The sequence below is a fragment of the Apus apus genome, chromosome 3 (assembly GCF_020740795.1).
Source record: "Apus apus isolate bApuApu2 chromosome 3, bApuApu2.pri.cur, whole genome shotgun sequence".
NCBI lineage: Eukaryota > Metazoa > Chordata > Aves > Apodiformes > Apodidae > Apus > Apus apus.
Window position 1 is genome coordinate 86,357,749 of NC_067284.1, and position 16,675 is coordinate 86,374,423.

The 16,675-nt window shown below is 42.2% G+C and overlaps 1 protein-coding gene across 1 annotated transcript in view; it reads left to right on the forward strand.

Annotated features, from left to right (window-relative positions):
* Positions 1–13,318, forward strand: part of PCNX2 (pecanex 2) — a 156,460-nt gene extending 143,142 nt beyond the window's left edge. The window contains exons 29-34 of the mRNA XM_051614230.1: positions 1,592–1,736; positions 2,946–3,176; positions 3,538–3,812; positions 4,843–5,027; positions 9,514–9,962; positions 12,675–13,318. Of these exons, the coding sequence (XP_051470190.1) occupies positions 1,592–1,736; positions 2,946–3,176; positions 3,538–3,812; positions 4,843–5,027; positions 9,514–9,962; positions 12,675–12,848 (1,459 nt within the window). The 3' untranslated portion in view covers positions 12,849–13,318. The remainder of the gene's footprint in view (positions 1–1,591; positions 1,737–2,945; positions 3,177–3,537; positions 3,813–4,842; positions 5,028–9,513; positions 9,963–12,674) is intronic.
* Positions 13,319–16,675: the final 3,357 nt, after the last annotated feature.

The window sequence follows — 16,675 nt, forward strand, 5'->3', positions numbered from 1 at the left end:
CCTGGCTATTAAGCAAGATTTGGGTATATAATAATTTTGTGAACTGGGAGGATGATTGTTTGAAAGTCAGTAGGGATCAAGACCTACTCCTTGTAAACACAGAACAGCTCCCGTTGAAATCAGTGCTTGAATGTTTTGAAGATCTGAGCGTACGTGCCTGTCTCACACAGGCATGTTTTAATACATAACTTAGTACTAATAAATGCAAATCTGTTAAAAATTCACAAGAGCTTCCCCATGCTCTTCATGTTCCCAGCAGTCACAACAGCCCTGCCTTCCTGACTTGGTCCCGATGATTAGTTGATTTGTATTACATGGCGCTTTCATGGAGAAAACCAGTATCCAGCTGCTTTACTGGTAACAACATATATGCTACCCACCAAGGGTAAAATTAGAATGTGTCTGAGCTGAAGACAGGCCAAGCAGTCTCCCAGTCTCTCTTCTCTTGGTTTCCTGGAATAGAAAAAAAATACACATTTTTTTAATTTTCCTAAAATAATTAAGAAAGCTCAATTATGTGGAAAGACGATGTGTTCTCTGGAGAAAGCCTGGTCGGTAATGAAGACCGTTAACATCTTAATACAGCTGCTCCTCAGAGCCTCTACAGTCTAAAAAAATCAGCTGTTAAATCTTGGCAGGTAGAAGAAACCATGTCCTGTGGGTTTGCAAGAGATGCCTGCTCTTAACAGATGGTTCTGTTTTTCTCAATTTCGAGATCACTTCTTCAGAGCAGCGTTAGGATGGAAGTCCTGCTATATAAGCATTTTACCAGTGGCTGTGGTGTCGTGGGAAGCTTGTGGTGCAGTTTGGAGCTGAAGGCTGTTTCCCTTCTCAATGCCCTTGTGCAACCATTTTCTAACAACTGCTTGATTTTGCACCTTTTGCCTCTTGCTTAAATCTCAGGTCCAGGCACACCGTCATCCAAGGTCAGGCAGAACTGGTTACATCTCATTTCTTATATTAGAAAAAAGACACCCAGAGCGTATTTGCTTTCGGGCTCATTGTTTCAGTATGAGATGCCTGTCATTTGATTCATGCTCTCACCCCATTTCCTGAACAGTTCCTGAAACTTAGAAGTCTTCTTAGTACATCTGGTTTAATGTTCACATCTGGGTTGGAGTGTTGTGACAAAAGTCTCAGATTTGCTGAAAATATTTTTTACAGCTGGTTTTATGTTTGGTTTTATTTTTTAAAACATTTTACCTTTCAAGAGAAACTGCTAAGAGTAACAAGGTCTATCAATAAACTTTCAAATGGGGAGGCAGCTTCTGCTGCCTGTGGAGGGTCTGCAGGGCAGCTGGCACTCTGTCCTGGTCTCAGTGGCACAGCTGCAGAGAATCAGGGCCCTGAGGCACCCCATGACCCAGGCACCCATCCCTAGGATGTCCTTCATTCCGGGTGCCACACTTGTTTCATGGCCAGTCATTTCTGCTTAGAAATACAGAATGTGACTCCTGCATTATACTCACTGCAGGACCTCGCCCGGTGTTCGAGCACCACCACAGCTCAGCACCTGGCCAGGAGCTGGCAGGAGCCTGGCTTGGTTAGATGGGAATGACTCCTGGGATTGATTGCTGCCTTTCTTTTACAGCTTGGACTCTTTTCTTTATGGGCTCCATGCTCTGTTCAAAGGAGACTTTCGGATAGCAGCAAAAGATGAGTGGGTCTTTGCAGACATGGACCTACTGCATAAGGTTGTTGCCCCAGCCATCCGAATGTCTCTGAAGCTACACCAGGTAGGGCCTTTTTTACTTTTTTTTTGTTTGTTTTAATCTTTTACTATTGTATCTGTTTTCTTAAGGAACCACAGGAAACCTCAGAAACTGTCAAAAAAACCCCCAACAACTTCTTGCCTTATTCTGAGAAGCTTCCGTAACCAAAACAGAAAAGTTTGGCCTTTATTTGTTTTGCATTCACTGATCTTTTTTTCTGTAACCCCTCGCTGCCCATTTGAAACCAGCTGTATTGCAGAGCTTGACCCTGCATTTTTCATTGCAAACCTGACAGTCATATCACATTTTACTTGTGTGGATACTAAAAAGACGGTTTCTAGATTGAAAAGAAATACATTTATTAGACTAATTTCACTGCTAATTTATCAGTCCTTTCAGGAATGGCAGTACACATGTACCACTTCCATATGTTAAAAGACTCAGCTGAGAGGAGAGTGGTTTGAAGGATATTACGGCTGTTTGATTATGTCAGGCTGTTTCTAACCCTACTCTGTTTCCAGTTGTGAAAATCTGGCATGCCTCCTCTGGAGTCACTCCAATTTCTTCAGGTCAACCCCCGTGTAGCTTGGAGTTGATTATGTTCTTGCTCCACCACATTATGATTTAGTATCATATGCTTTTATCATGCATGATATTTATAATTGCTCTGAGTGTAACTCAAGTGGAACTGCTGTGAATTAATATCTGAGAATTTGACAGAGTCATTTTACGAATGTTATCTCTGGCCGTGTTGCCTCTTAACAGCTAAAGCAGTAACACAATATTGTGATACCTGCTGATGGATTCCCAGTCTGTGCTTTTGTTGGGGGATTTTTGTGAATAAAAATAGGTATTTCCACAAGAACTGTGGAATGTCCCAGGTGATTCTGATCTCCCTCCAGCTTACCCAAAAGCTCTGTTTCATGGGGTTTCCCACTTTGTAAAAAGAAAGTGGATAAGCTGGCATTCTCCAATTGTCTTTGTCTAGCAGAGACATGAGATCAGAACAGGATACAATAAAACAAAAATCATATATTTCTATGTTAAATGTTAAACTAATGTTAATGTTAAACTAATTGTTCCACCTCCCCAAAGACATGCAGTATCAAATGGCAAGTCACATAGGAGGTCAGCTGGTAACTGCTTGAAAAACAGGGTTTTGTTTATTGTTAATATTTTTTGTGTGTTCACAAATATACTTGACCTTTTCAATACTTTTTTCTGGATGACCAGGACCAGTTCACCTGCCCAGATGAGTATGAGGACCCAGCAGTTTTGTACGAAGCAATCCAGTCTTTTGAAGAGAAGGTGGTGATTTGTCATGAAGGGGACCCAGCCTGGCGCAGCGCTGTGCTCTCCAACAGAGAGGAGCTGCTCACCCTGAGACACGTGGTAGATGAAGGAGCAGATGAATATAAAGTTATCATGCTCCACAAAAGCTACTTGAGCTTCAAGGTTATCAAGGTACATCTCTATAATATAATATATAATCTCTATGCCGTTTCTATAATATTGCAGTAATTTAGGGCTGTGGTAACTAATGGTACTTCTGAGTAATCTGGCCAAAAGGAGAAGTTGATTATAGTTATCAGAGTAGGGACTGGTGCCTAAAAGAGCTCACTGCAGTTGAACCATCTATTTTTGTAGCTGAAATAACATTGCAGGCTTTACCAGGGAGTAGCTGCAAAAGTTCGTAAAACCCGTTGGTGCAAAGACAGGAAGTGTTTGCACACACAGCTGCTACCATTCTACCTAAATCCTGTTGTTCTGCATCTTAAGAAGCAAACCTTTTCACATGATCCACATGTTTTTAACCTACCTGTAGGTCAACAAGGAGTGTGTCAGAGGGCTTTGGGCTGGGCAGCAGCAGGAACTGATTTTCTTACGCAATCGTAACCCGGAGAGAGGAAGCATCCAGAACAATAAACAGGTCTTGCGGAACTTAATTAACTCTTCATGTGATCAGCCCCTGGGATATCCAATGTATGTTTCTCCTTTAACCACCTCATACCTTGGGACACACAGCCAACTGAGGAACATTTGGGGAGGACCTGTCAGTTTGGACAACATTAAAAAGTGGTTCAGATCCAAATGGTTAAGGTAGGTGTTAAATTTTGGCTATGCACATAGAAACCCTGTAGTCTCAGTTCCACTGTATTTTCTATTGGGAGAATAATTGTTATGAGTAAAAAATTAATTGCAAATAACTCAGTGTATATATATAAAAAAATAACCCCATAGGTATATCAGAAAGCAAACTCATTAACTCATTCATGGCTTTTAAGAAAAGCTTTCTACATGTTCAACAAGATGCATTATCAAATCACTTAAGCACTGCAGACATTTCCCTTATTCCAGAGAATTTTACTGTTTATTCCTTGTAAATAAGGGAATATTTTCTATAATAGAATGATATGTCAGAACACGATTAAATGTGTTGGTGGGTTATGCTCCAAAGTTTTGGCAGTATAGATGATCATCCCCAAGTCATTGTTCTTGACCAAAATGCACATAAAAATACATTCACTATGCACCAAAGCTGCCTGGCTTCTCCTAGGTTTGAGTGATCAGTATCTGACACGTTCCATTTCTCCTTGCTACATTCACTTTTCATATAGCAGTAACTCACTCTTGTCTCTTTCCCTCCACCTCTCCTTTTGCCACTGTGGCTTAGGAAAGGCAGGGGACCATGGAGGGACTTTGGGAGCCAGTTTGCATGCTAAAACCTATGGGAAAATGCCAAGGCTAAATCTAGTGGATTAATATACTTGTTTTCCACCATGCAGCTTATTCCTACTGAGCTCCCTCCAGCCCATTCCTCTTCTTTGCTTCTTGGTTACCTCGTGCAAAAGTTGATCTTTAGAGACCCATGTAACATGAGATAAAGAGTCCTAAGGTCTTGCAGGGCTCCAAAGCCACTTAACACAGACAAGGCAAGATTTGGTTTGTGTCATATACAATTTTGTCCCAAGTGAGCTTACCACGCCATTGTCTTTGTCATCTCACAAAATGTCAAAAGACCTGCAGTGACATGAGAGAGTACAATTATGCTTCTGAGTGTACCTAACATTGCTGGCACAAATTTTTGTGCATAATAAATGGCTGACCATGCGTGTACTCCTGCCAACAGAATGCGGAAGGACTGCCATGCAGCTCACCATGAGAGAGGCAATGTTGAAGAGGTGGACAGTGGAGGGGGGTCTTCGTCTAGCAGCAATTCCACAGGCAATTCAAGCCAGAGCAGTAGCTCGCAGCCCACCAGAGATGGAACCCCTCAGTTGCAAGCTTCATCTCAAGAGGTCCACCAGCGTGCAGGTATTTGTGCAATTTACTTGGCTTTTTCTGTAGCCTTCTCCTGAGGGGCCACATAGGTAGATTGGGACATGCTTTTGGGACATGCTCATATCCAGTGGAAAACTAACTTTAGAAGAGAGAGCTTTTTCTTTAATAATGACCAAGCACATGTAGGAGATGGCTTCCTGATACAGTTCCAGGTATTTACTGGGAGGGTATAAGACAAAGGTGATTCACTAAAGGTTCCACTATCAGACTCCTTCATGTGTAACTTTTGGACTAGAAGGTGCCACTAACAATGCCAGAATGAGACATAGAGGTGGGAGGGAGTGTAGGTGGGCGATGCAGGGAGCCCATACCATGGTGAACCTGTGCTTTTTGTTGGCTGGGAACAGCAGAAGTGAAAGTATGCAAAAAAAAAATAATCTTAATTTACTTGGAAGGACAATGATGATTTATTTGAGGAATTGGTTTGGCTGTTCATCAGCTCATGTGAAGAAGAAACAAAGCGGAAATAACTTTTTATGTCTATACAGCAGTTCCCAAGAGAAAATGAAATGTTGCCATGAAATATCAGCTAACAGCTTCTCATATTACATTCAAAGGTATTTCAGCCATGTTCACAAGGTAGAACTAGTGGCCTTCCCATTGAAAATTGTTTGGTAGTGGGTCAATGTAAGACCTATCACTCTGGGATCAGGACTTGTAATATAAAGTCAATTAACTCAACCTTTCAAGAAGTTTCTATAAATTAAAGCAGAGGACTAGAGGGGTAAAATACTTGTTTGTTTCCTGTTAGATAATTTTAACCTGTCATTAAATTTAAGGGACAGGACTGGAGAAAATCTTGTCCTGAATATAAATCATGTTGCAAGAATAAAATAACTGCTGCTTTTAATTGAGTCTGGTGTTCGAGGAATCCTCCTGTGCATACACTGTAGTATGACACTGCAGTAATCAGAATGGCAAACTTAATTGTAAAATAATGATCCTGAGCATGCCATACAATAATGAAAGATAATTGTAGGTTGTTTAAAAGAAAGTACTGGCTGCCCAGAAAACCATGATCAAGAGATAAGGTCACACTTAGTTAAGAAAAGCAACCTGGCTTTGACGTAAAATGAAGAAATGCACCACAAATGCAAGGAAGTGGAAAATAGCAAATGAAAATCAGTGTTAGTCCTGAGAGGCTGCTGATACAAGAATTTTCTGGCTAGCACTGCTAGGGACAAAAAGATGAAAGTGGGTTTGTGAGTGTTTCTTTTTAAAGAGTATTAGTAGCAAAAGAAATCCTAAGAGTAGTCTTGATCATCACCATATAGAAAGGCAGAGTTGCCAATATGCAGAAATGAGAAAATAAATTATTGGTTTGTATTGGGAAAAATGCAGATGATCTCTTTCTATGATCTGATTGTGAAGTAGTTCCTTCCATCCTAACTGCTACAAAGAACATGAAAGAGTGGCTATCAAAGATATATGTTGGTTTTTAGAAGGCTTTTAAGAGCACTGGTTAAAAAGCAAGCTCTGTTTGATTTTTCAGTAAGCATCAGGACACAAAGGCAATACCAGGGGACACCTATGCTGTGCCTGTTGTTAGAAAAGCAGAATGAATGGGGTGACCTGGGTATTGCACACCTGTCAGTTGGACCCTGGGTTCAGGACACTGATGCCTTGCCACACAGTCCTAGTGGCCCAATTTAAGAAGGACATTTTTAATTTGGAAGGAGTTCAAAGTAGAGCCAAACAATGATCAAAGATCTGGGCAATACATCCTGTAGTGAAATATTAGGAGTTTTCAAACTATTTATATTGTAAGAGATGCTTTGATCATAGTCTGTAAGTACTTACCTGGGCAACAAAAGGTGGTCGAAGATGGCTGATTTGAGCAGACTTGCATTTAACAAAGCTAAATAAATTCAGATTTTTAATCAACTGCACATTTTTAGAAGGGAGAGTTTATAAACAGTGAAACAAGTGACTAAGGGTTAAGGTGGATACCCCATGACTGGACATACTGGATGGATTTCTTCAAAATCACAGTAGTAATTAATGATGCCATGCAGGAATGAATTCCAGGATGGTCTATGGCCCGTGCTATATAGCACAGCAGACTAAATGATCATGGCAATCCCTTCTAGACTCAGAATCTATGAATCAAGTGCATTTAGTGTTTTCATATTTCATATTTCATTTTGCAGCCTGGTGCCACTGAGTCTGCAAAATGCAATGAAAGCCCTATATAAAAGTGCAACCAAAATCAGGAGCATTGGAAACTTGTGAGGTTCTCCCCCAAAGTGTCCTTATTTCATGATGGACTTTATAGAACAGCCTTTGTTTCCTAACTCTTTTCAGGGACAGAGTTATTTATGTGTAGACATGGGTGGTCTCCTGTCCAATGCTCTAACCCTGCATTTGGGATGAATATAGAATACTTTTGGACAGGGGTCAGCTTGGCAGTTTAAATCACAAACAGATGTTTGGCCACGTTAGCCCCTACACAAACTAGCACACCACAGCCCCTCTGTTCTTAATTCCAGTCCATTCTTTTTATTTAAAAAGGTTAACATATTAAAATAACCATCAGATGTAGAAACCAAAGCATTTAAACAAAAGCTTGGAGTTTGAAGAGCCAGAATCCCCATGGAGGCCAGATGTGGGCACAGCTGCCAGCACAGCAGCCAGGCCTGACCCCAGCACAGCGCCTGTGCTCCAGCACCGTCACGTCTGGAGGGCAGAGGTCGCTGGCATCCTGGTACACAGGGAGCTGTGGGCATCTGTCCTGTAGCTCTCAAGCAGAGATCTTGGGGCTCTTATTACAGAGAATGCTGCTTGGCATGCCATCTTAAGAAAATCATGGGGTTTATTGTTTGGAATATAAAAGTAGAACTAGAGATACATAGCAAGTGGGGTGCGGAAGTGTCCTGTGCTTGCCAAACCAAGTAGGTTTTAGTCCAGCCAAAGGGCTCCAGTTAGGTTGTGGCCCAGCTCTGCCATCTGCCTTTGTGCCAAGTTACCTAAATTCCTTTTGCTGCAGAATTTGAGAAATAGGGCTAATGATACCAGCCTCTGGGAAGCAGCTCTGTGGGTGTAAAACAGCATGTTTCAGCTATATTATGTAAACAGTTTGGATATGAAATTCTGCATTACCAGGAGCCTTGTGAATTCAGCATGCAGTCATGATTCTAGAAGATAGCACGAGATTTATATTCCTTTGTGCCTACGAAATGTTAGTATCTAGAGGATTTTCAGTGCTTCCCTCCTCTCCATAGTTTGAGTATTGGGAAAAAACAATAACTTTTTAAAATGACCAGCAACCTGGAAATGCCTGCCATAAAAAACTTGTTTCTGCATTGATGGCTCTCAGCAGATGTTCTGGCATCAACTCTCTACCTCACATATTAGCTAGGAAACCAAAATGCCAGCTTGTGTTAATATTTGAAGTATCCTGGAAAGCAAAAAAGCCAAGCAGAATTTGCATGACTGGGTGTTCACTGCACAAGCCTGGGTTAGAGCCTCTCTGCAGACACGGGGAACTCTTCCAGGCCTGTGGCACGTGCCAGCCCCCTGCATACCATTTTCAGAGTGCAAGCAAGTATCTGGTGGGTTCACTGGCCAGTAAGTTGATGTAGTTTTCATTCTATGCCTATTTAAACATACAAGTACAAGGAACACAGAAATTATCTTGTTTGAAGGGCAGGACGTCTTGTTATAAATGTTTAAAATGGGGGCGTATGCATACAGGAAGATAGAAGTCTAGGCAAGGTCAGAACAGCTTGTCTGCCTGCCGTGTCCTACAGTGGCTGCACTGAGATGCTTCACAGAATGGGGCAAGAGCCTTATGAGGGTCTCATTCGGACCTCCCATAGATTAACTAGACTTGTTCACATGATCCGAGTCTGTGATACGCTCTAAATACCGTTCTTGGAACTCAGATATAGTTTCATGTTAGTCTTAAAAACTGTCTTGTGGCTCAAATGCTGTAGTCTTCCACTGGGTTGAATTCTCAAATTCTCTTTCCCCATATGAAGGAGTGATTCTTTCTAATGTGCCACTGTTTTAACTCACGGGGTTTTTTTATTTTTGCATTTAATTATACTAAGCCATTTACGGTGAATATCCAACATCCCCTACTTTAGTGTGGTTGTCCAAGGACAGCAGAGTCTCAGCAGCACTGTGCTCAGTCATTCACTGGGCAGGTTAAAATGTACATGGCAGAAGAGGTGTAAGCCTGTGATTAGAGTACTTTCCTTGGGTTGTCTTCTCACTTGCCTCTCTTTTGACTCAGTGCAGAACCACTGGAGCTATTCTGACCAAAAGCAGAACCTCCATAGTGGAAAACACAGAAAGGTTCATAGGTTGAACAATTTGTTATTTCTGTTACTCTTGGGATTGTTATGCTGATAAAACCAGTAGTAATATGCTAATAGTATGTACACATAGGAACTGTCAATAGCATGGAATTCATCAGGATGCCACTGACTTAAATCTATTCATCTTTCTTTTAAAGGCAGGAGAAAACCCAGGAGTCAGTCCATCCAGGCACATACTGCTTTAAACCAAAGGCCCCCTGCTTCGAGTCACTCCGGACCAATTGTAGAAAGCCACCAGCCTTTCATCCAAACATCTACATCTGCCCACGAAATTGCCCAAAGGCTTTCTAGTAGTCAGCTGTCGTTCCACAACTCAGCAACATCTGTGTTTTCCCAGTCCCCTGCTGTTCCTGTTGCTGGCCAGCTGACTGTGCAGGACCGGGCTGCAGCAATGCTCAGGTCCAGTCTGGCCTCTTCCACCAGCTCCACTCTCAGCCTGCTCTTTGGCAAGAGAAGTTTTTCAAGTGCTTTGGTGATTTCTGGGCTCTCAGCTGCAGACGGAGGCAACACCAGTGACACCCAGTCATCCAGCAGCATGAACATTGCCATGGGTCCATCTGCTAGAGCAGCAAATCAAGCAACTCGGGTAAGGCTGAAGCCCAAACGGCAGTACTAAGGGTGAGCCACTGTACTGCTCTCCTGTCAGGTTCTTGAACTGTCCTCACCACCCTTTGGTTCCTTCCTTTTCACTGGTCAGAAAATCACAGAATCACAGAATGTTTGGAGTTGGAAGGGACCTTGAAGATCATCGAGTTCCAAATCCCCTGCATGGGCAGGGACACCTCCCACTAGAACAGGCTGCTCAGAGACCCACCAACCTGCCCTTGGACACCTCCATTGATGGAGCCCCCACATCATTTCTGGGCAACCTGTTCCAGTGTCTCACCCCCCTTACACTGAGGAATTTATGCCTGATCTCTAACCTAAATCTCTCTTCTTTCAGCTTAAAACTATTACCCCTCAACATCTCACTGCAAGCCCCTGTAAAAAGACCCTCCCCAGCTTTCCTGTAGGCCCCTTCAGGTACTGGAAGGCCACTATGAGGTCTCTCCGGAGCCTTCTCTTTTTCAGACTGAACAACCCCAACTCCCTTAGTCTGTCCTCATAAGAGAGGTGCTGCAGCCCTTGGATCATTTTTGTGGCCCTTCTCTGGACACATTCCAACAGGTCCACATCTTTCTTGTGCTGGGGGCACCAGAGCTGGACACAGTATTCTAGGTGAGGTCTCACTAGAGAAGCGGGACAGAATCACCTCTCTCAATCTGCTGGCCACACTTCTTTTGATACAGCCCAGGATGCAGTTGGCCTTCTGGGCTGCAACTGCACATTGGTGGCTCATGTCCAGCTTTTGATCCACTAGTACCCCCAGATAGAAAATACTATCTCCCAAAACAATGTCAGGATTTTGGTATTTCTTTTGGATCTTGCTGTTATCACAATGAAAAGGAGACTGTTGATTATTTGTGTGTATGACAGTGATGTATTTGTAAGTAATTGACAGGTTGGCTGTTAAACATGCACCTGAAATTGCAAAATGGGGCAAAGTCCCTCTTCCTTTCACTCAGACCCCAAGGACTTAGGTCTCTCTTTTCTGCAGCCCAGGTGATGAGTACCATCATAAGCAGATCAAATAGCTCCTCCCTTGCTTGCTTGCTTACGCAGGGCTTAATTATTTGTACAAAGAGGAATAGTTCCCACTGAACAGTGCCCATCTCTCTAACCAGAAACTTAATTCAGGACCTGAAAGCCTTATTGCTGAAAGGGTTAGTCAAAGGAAGTCTGCAGGAAATGCTTCCCAAAGGGAACCTAACCTGCATGCCTTGTGAGTCAGCATTTTCTAACAGCTAAACAGCAGACACAAAGAACTTCCAGCCTTCTTCCCAGACAGCCCCAGTTCTATTCCCATCTTCCCTGGAAAATTCAATGCACATAGTAGTGTTACTGTTTCATTGTCTACATAAGTGCATTTATGTAACTTTGGTTTGCCATCAGTTGCTTTCCTGAATTTTGAAACTTTCACTTCAGCACTATGGAGCAGTAAAGTGAGGAGATGCACTAGAGATAAAGGGCAACTGCAACTAGAGGTTGAGTGACAATATAATTAAGACAGACTTTCACATCTGACCTGTCAAAATGAAACCAAATTGGCAATAGGGCAAGACCGTGGATATGGCAAGTCCAAAACATTTTTCTGCTACTTTCATTCTGAACTGTGCATAACTTCCCTGATTTTCAAAGAATTCTCCAAACCTCCTTGGCCTGCGGGTATTTTGCTTGTAACCCAAAAACCACCATGTACGGTATAGTTCCCTGAAATTTTTCCATGAACTTTAACAGAAGTTGACTGAATGATACCCATCTGGGCCCAACCCTGCTTTATTTCTCTAAGGAGCATTAACAGTATTTCTGCACATACAGCTGAATATACCAGAATGTCATAATTCCAACTCTCAAGAGTTTATAGCCTAACTTACTAGAACTCAGCCAGTCTGCAATACTGACTACTAATGGTAGGCTGCACTTGATCTAACTTTAAGCCATCTAAAATTTGGACATGAAGTCTCAGTAGATTGTTGGTCTGGCCTCTGTAGCCAGTGGAGAAGACAATCCACTTTATCCTTAGAAGAAACCTTTCTTTGGGACACTCCTACCTCTCTGCCAACTGTTGACAGCCTAGATGATACACTAAGGCTACACAGTTAAATTTAGATGAGGTGAGTCCTGGCCCAAGTACCTGCTCAGGGGCCAGCTGCCTATCTTACTGAAAGTGGTAAAGAGGAAGTGTTTTATTTAAATGTTGACACAGCACAGTTCTGGGAAGCTTTTCTACTAATGTACTCCTTACAGTGGGGTGACACTGCATATAACATTTTCAGACAATAACTGCATTCCAGTTTTGCTGAAAAGGTTTCTTTCTAAGTTGGATTTAAAATTTGGTGTGTAAAGCAAGCCCCAGAGAACTGATTTAACTTATTAGAAATTAGCCCTGCTTGGAGCAGCAGTTTGGACTGGATGACTTCCAGAAGTCCTTTTCAATCCAAATTATTTGACAGGTCTCTATACACATACATCTGTGGTACTAAACCTCTAGTTCCTGATCTGCTTTTCTTTCCAAAAGTACGTGTTCCAAAAGTGCAACAAGTGCCTCTTCAGAAGTCCCTTGTGAATAACATACATTAAGAACCCCATGCAGTTCCACAGAATGACATTCCTACATCAATTTTTAACTTTTTCTCCTGTGACTTCAAAAAATAGCTTAGAAATTTCCTAAACTAGTTGACTTTTTCTTTCTTTCCAGCAACACACCGAGACCTGTGAAGCAACAGATGCTCCAGAACCTAAGCTGCAGCAAGAGGCAGGTCCAGCCCCTGCCATATTCATGAGTCAGAACCTGGAGTGCAGAAGAGCCAGCCAAGAAGATATGGCCCTAGAAGACACAGCTTCTCAGCAAAGCCTGTCTGAGGAGCAGTAAGGAGCACTTCTAGCACAAGGGCCAAGCACTTCTTAGATTTAAATAAAGACAGTGAGGTCAGGGAGCTGCACATGGGTTTAGGTTTTTTCAAAAGTAACAAGCAACCTCCAAATGTTTATTTTTCTAACTTCAACACAGGAATACTACAGAGCAGATGTTCTTCAGAAAAAGGCTTTGGCATGGGTAGGGTTGGAAGATGTCCTAAACAGCCACACAGTGCCACTTCATCTCAGGTTCTTGTAAATCCTAGAACAAGTAATACAACCTGTTGAACGTTCCTTCCCCTGGAACAGTTGGAATCACAAATAAATACAGTAGGAAATATTAACACAACTCAGTGAAAAGCACACAAGACATCTCTTTCCTGCCATACCTAAAGAGCTTATTGCATGCAAATTAATTGGCATTTGATATATAAAGCATAGCAAAAGGCAACGTTAGACAGAAGCAATGAATACATAAAAGGACAGTACAATATGTACTGTAACATTAGAGCTAAAGCTGATTATTTTTTTCCAACAGCAAGTATCTTTTTTTCTTTAACACATGAAGCAGGCAATAATTCTCAATGGCCACATATCATCACAAATTGATATACTGCATGCAGCCATATTGAAATATTGTGTGAACGAGCCATGCTACAAGTCAAGTGTGAGAAAGGAAAGTATCCAGTGCATGGAAAGCCTTCAAAGCATAGGGTGCACCTTATTTGCAAAGAAAGCAGCTTTGCATAAACAGCTGCTCTTAAGTATTAGCTTGTGCTCCTGTTTGGTGTACAGCAGCGTTTCTCTAATTCCAGGCAACAGCCTCCTTGGGAGTTGCAAAAGGGCCCAAGGGGATTCTCCTCAAGGACACGAAAGTGCAAAGCAGGCTGTAATTACTGTCTGGAAGTATTTGTATTAGGAAGGGAACAGCTAAATGCCTTTAATTGCTGGACACAGCTCAGTGTCCATACAGACTTGTAGCCAGTAATTACAGAGCCTTCTGATTTTCAACGCCCAGAGAAACTGAGCTGCTGCCAATTCAGTAGTCATAAAGACTAAGGAAACAAAAAGGGAGGCCGTGCTTTCACAAAGTTTTGAGAAACATTGAGTTACAGGAATGCATGACTACTTTGGAAGCCAAAAAGGCTACAAGAAATCCTTCCTCTACTATAGCGTCTAAACACACGCGCATTTGTCCTTTTTTTTTTTTAATTAAAAAAATTGCAGCCATCAGTGTCTTGCTGTTCCTCTTTACTGTAACTACCACAGATTGTTTCTGATTCGCAACACAATCATGTGCAGCCAGGCTGTCTTGTCCCAATTAACAACAAAGATTTAACAAGAGATGCTGTTGCTATGTCTCATTACTGTTAGGAGATACACAGTTGCATTCTGAGCTTCCTACTGTGCCACACTTAAGATTATAAGTAGTAGAACTAAATAACACCAGTGAAAATAAAATTATCCAAGTATGTTCCATGTGGCAGCTGGTTTTGGGGTTTCTTTTTTCTTTTTAATTGTTTTCAATTGCTTTCTGCCTTATGAAATGAAGAAACCTATTTTCTTTCATTTCAGCTTGTGATGAATTGGGTATTTATCAAACTCAGCACAACCCAGGCAACGTTCTGCTCATGTTCACAAGGACAAAAACAGAGTATTCATGTACAGACCCCTGAGAAACCCAGAGTCATCAGTGCAGTTCAGGCCTTACTGATGTCTGCTCCAGCATCCAGGTGTGATGTGGAAGAAGAAATAGAATACAGCTGCTCCCTTCAGACCATTGCTGGCAGATCCCTACCTCTCATCCCAACACCCTGCTCATGAAATGCTTCATTACAAATGAAGAATGGAAGTGGAGGGCTCTTACTAACAGCCACCAGCCCCATTTCTGCCCTAGGGGCTTTTGCATGGCAGTCTGCTAAGATACACTATGACTACTTTGTCTTCCTAAACCCTGCCTTGTGTGGAGACAAGGCAAACAGGCAGCTGTGGCAAGCACTAATAACTTTCCCATATGCAGTTAGCCTCACTTAGGCCTCCAATTTTCACATATTTACCTTAAGTTTGAATTAATTTCCATCAAAAGTAAGTAACTCCAGTAGTCCAAATCAACTTAAATTATTCTATGTATCAAACTCAAGCATAGTAAACCAGACTGGGAACCAGCTGCACAAACCCTTCCAGGGGATAGACTCGATCTGCTCAGCAAGGGTCTAGGCCCAGCAGCAGCAGCAACATCACATCTTGCTAGCAAGCTGAACACATCCTTAGGGAAATCAAGCACTCAATCCACAAGAGCATTTGGTACATGAAGTTCTTTCACAGCAATGTCAGAAGGGATGAAGAGATGGAGGCCTAATCTCTGATAAGATCCCACTGCTGAAAAGAAACACTGGGAATGATTCTACCCACTCTTGGCTCAGCAGGGTCCCCACAAGCAGAGAGGCACAGACAGCACAGCGGGACAATGACTACATAGGAAAACAAGCACAAACACGGTACTTCCACCCCTCCCATTTTGTTTTCCAAAACTTTCCTTTCACTAATAGGGTGTTGCTGACATCACACAGGAGAAGCCAGGTGCTACACTCCTAAGGGTGAAACATGGCCCAGAGTTCTAGTGAAAAGACTTCTAGTAGCGTTTCACCAAAGCCAACCACAGGCTGCTGAGCTGCTCACATCCACCAGGTATGCTGGCAAGCCCCCAGCCTGGCCTTCAGCCCAGCTGTGTCCCACCACAGCCAGCAAGCAGAAAACAGTGATGGGCACAGTGTATGAAGTTCATTTCTGTTCATCCAAAAATACAGATGCCAGAGGTCCTGCTGTTCCCTCAGTTTTGAAATGTCACAGAGACTTCTATGTGAGGAACTGAAGTTCTTGCTGAAAAGTCTCACCTTGTTCCCATAGACAGAAAATCTTGGCATTCATTTAAGACAAGTGTTACCAAAAGGACTTAACCTGTGTGAGTCTTTTTCCTTCAACAAGCTGGCCAGATACTCTCAGTATCTATGAGTGACCTCCTGAAACTAGTTCTTAGGAAACTCTATGTCATTCACAGCATGTTTTTTTAAAAAAAGCTACTTAGTAAAGCAAGAAATGTGCATTTGGTTCCAGCCCACCAACTGCCTTCTCTTGCAGGGGAATTCAAGTTAAAGATCAGCTAAATGTTGTGCAGCTCATTTTAGAAGATTAGAATTACCAGTGAAATTCTCCAGCATGTAATAATCATCTTCTCATCAGTGCATGTTTTTTGACTGCCCAATTATTGCCATATTTATTTGACTCCCTGGGTTGGGAGCTGGTATTTAATTACAGTGTTTCACCAGTGCTTGTGCATCCTTCAATCTGCAACATAGACACTACTTACAATTAACTTTGCAGTCCGTCCACTGTTAAAGATGCACATCTCTCATTCAGCCTTCTCAGAGGTTTACAAGGAAAAAATTGTCTAATATGTGATAAATAATGCAGGCCCTGTTTATTGCATGCTGTGTGCAATTTTATGTTGGAATGACAAGCCTCCCTGCCAAAAACATCCTTCATTCTCAAGCTTCGAGAGGGAGTAATTGGTACCTCATATTCTCTCCTTTTCTGCAGGTGCACTGTTGTTGTCATCTGGAATCTTGCTGGTACATTAGAGGTGATTTTCACCAAATGTCTGCTATTAGAAAAATTGGCCCATCAGGGGAATTGTGAATGGTCTGTTATTACAGTCCTCTCAAGGCCTTCCAAATATTTCACTAGTGCAAGACTAGACAGTATATTTTTACCTCTAACGTAAACACAGGGTGTCATATAAAAGAAGTTCAGTTGGAAATACCACTTTCTTACCACTTTCTTACC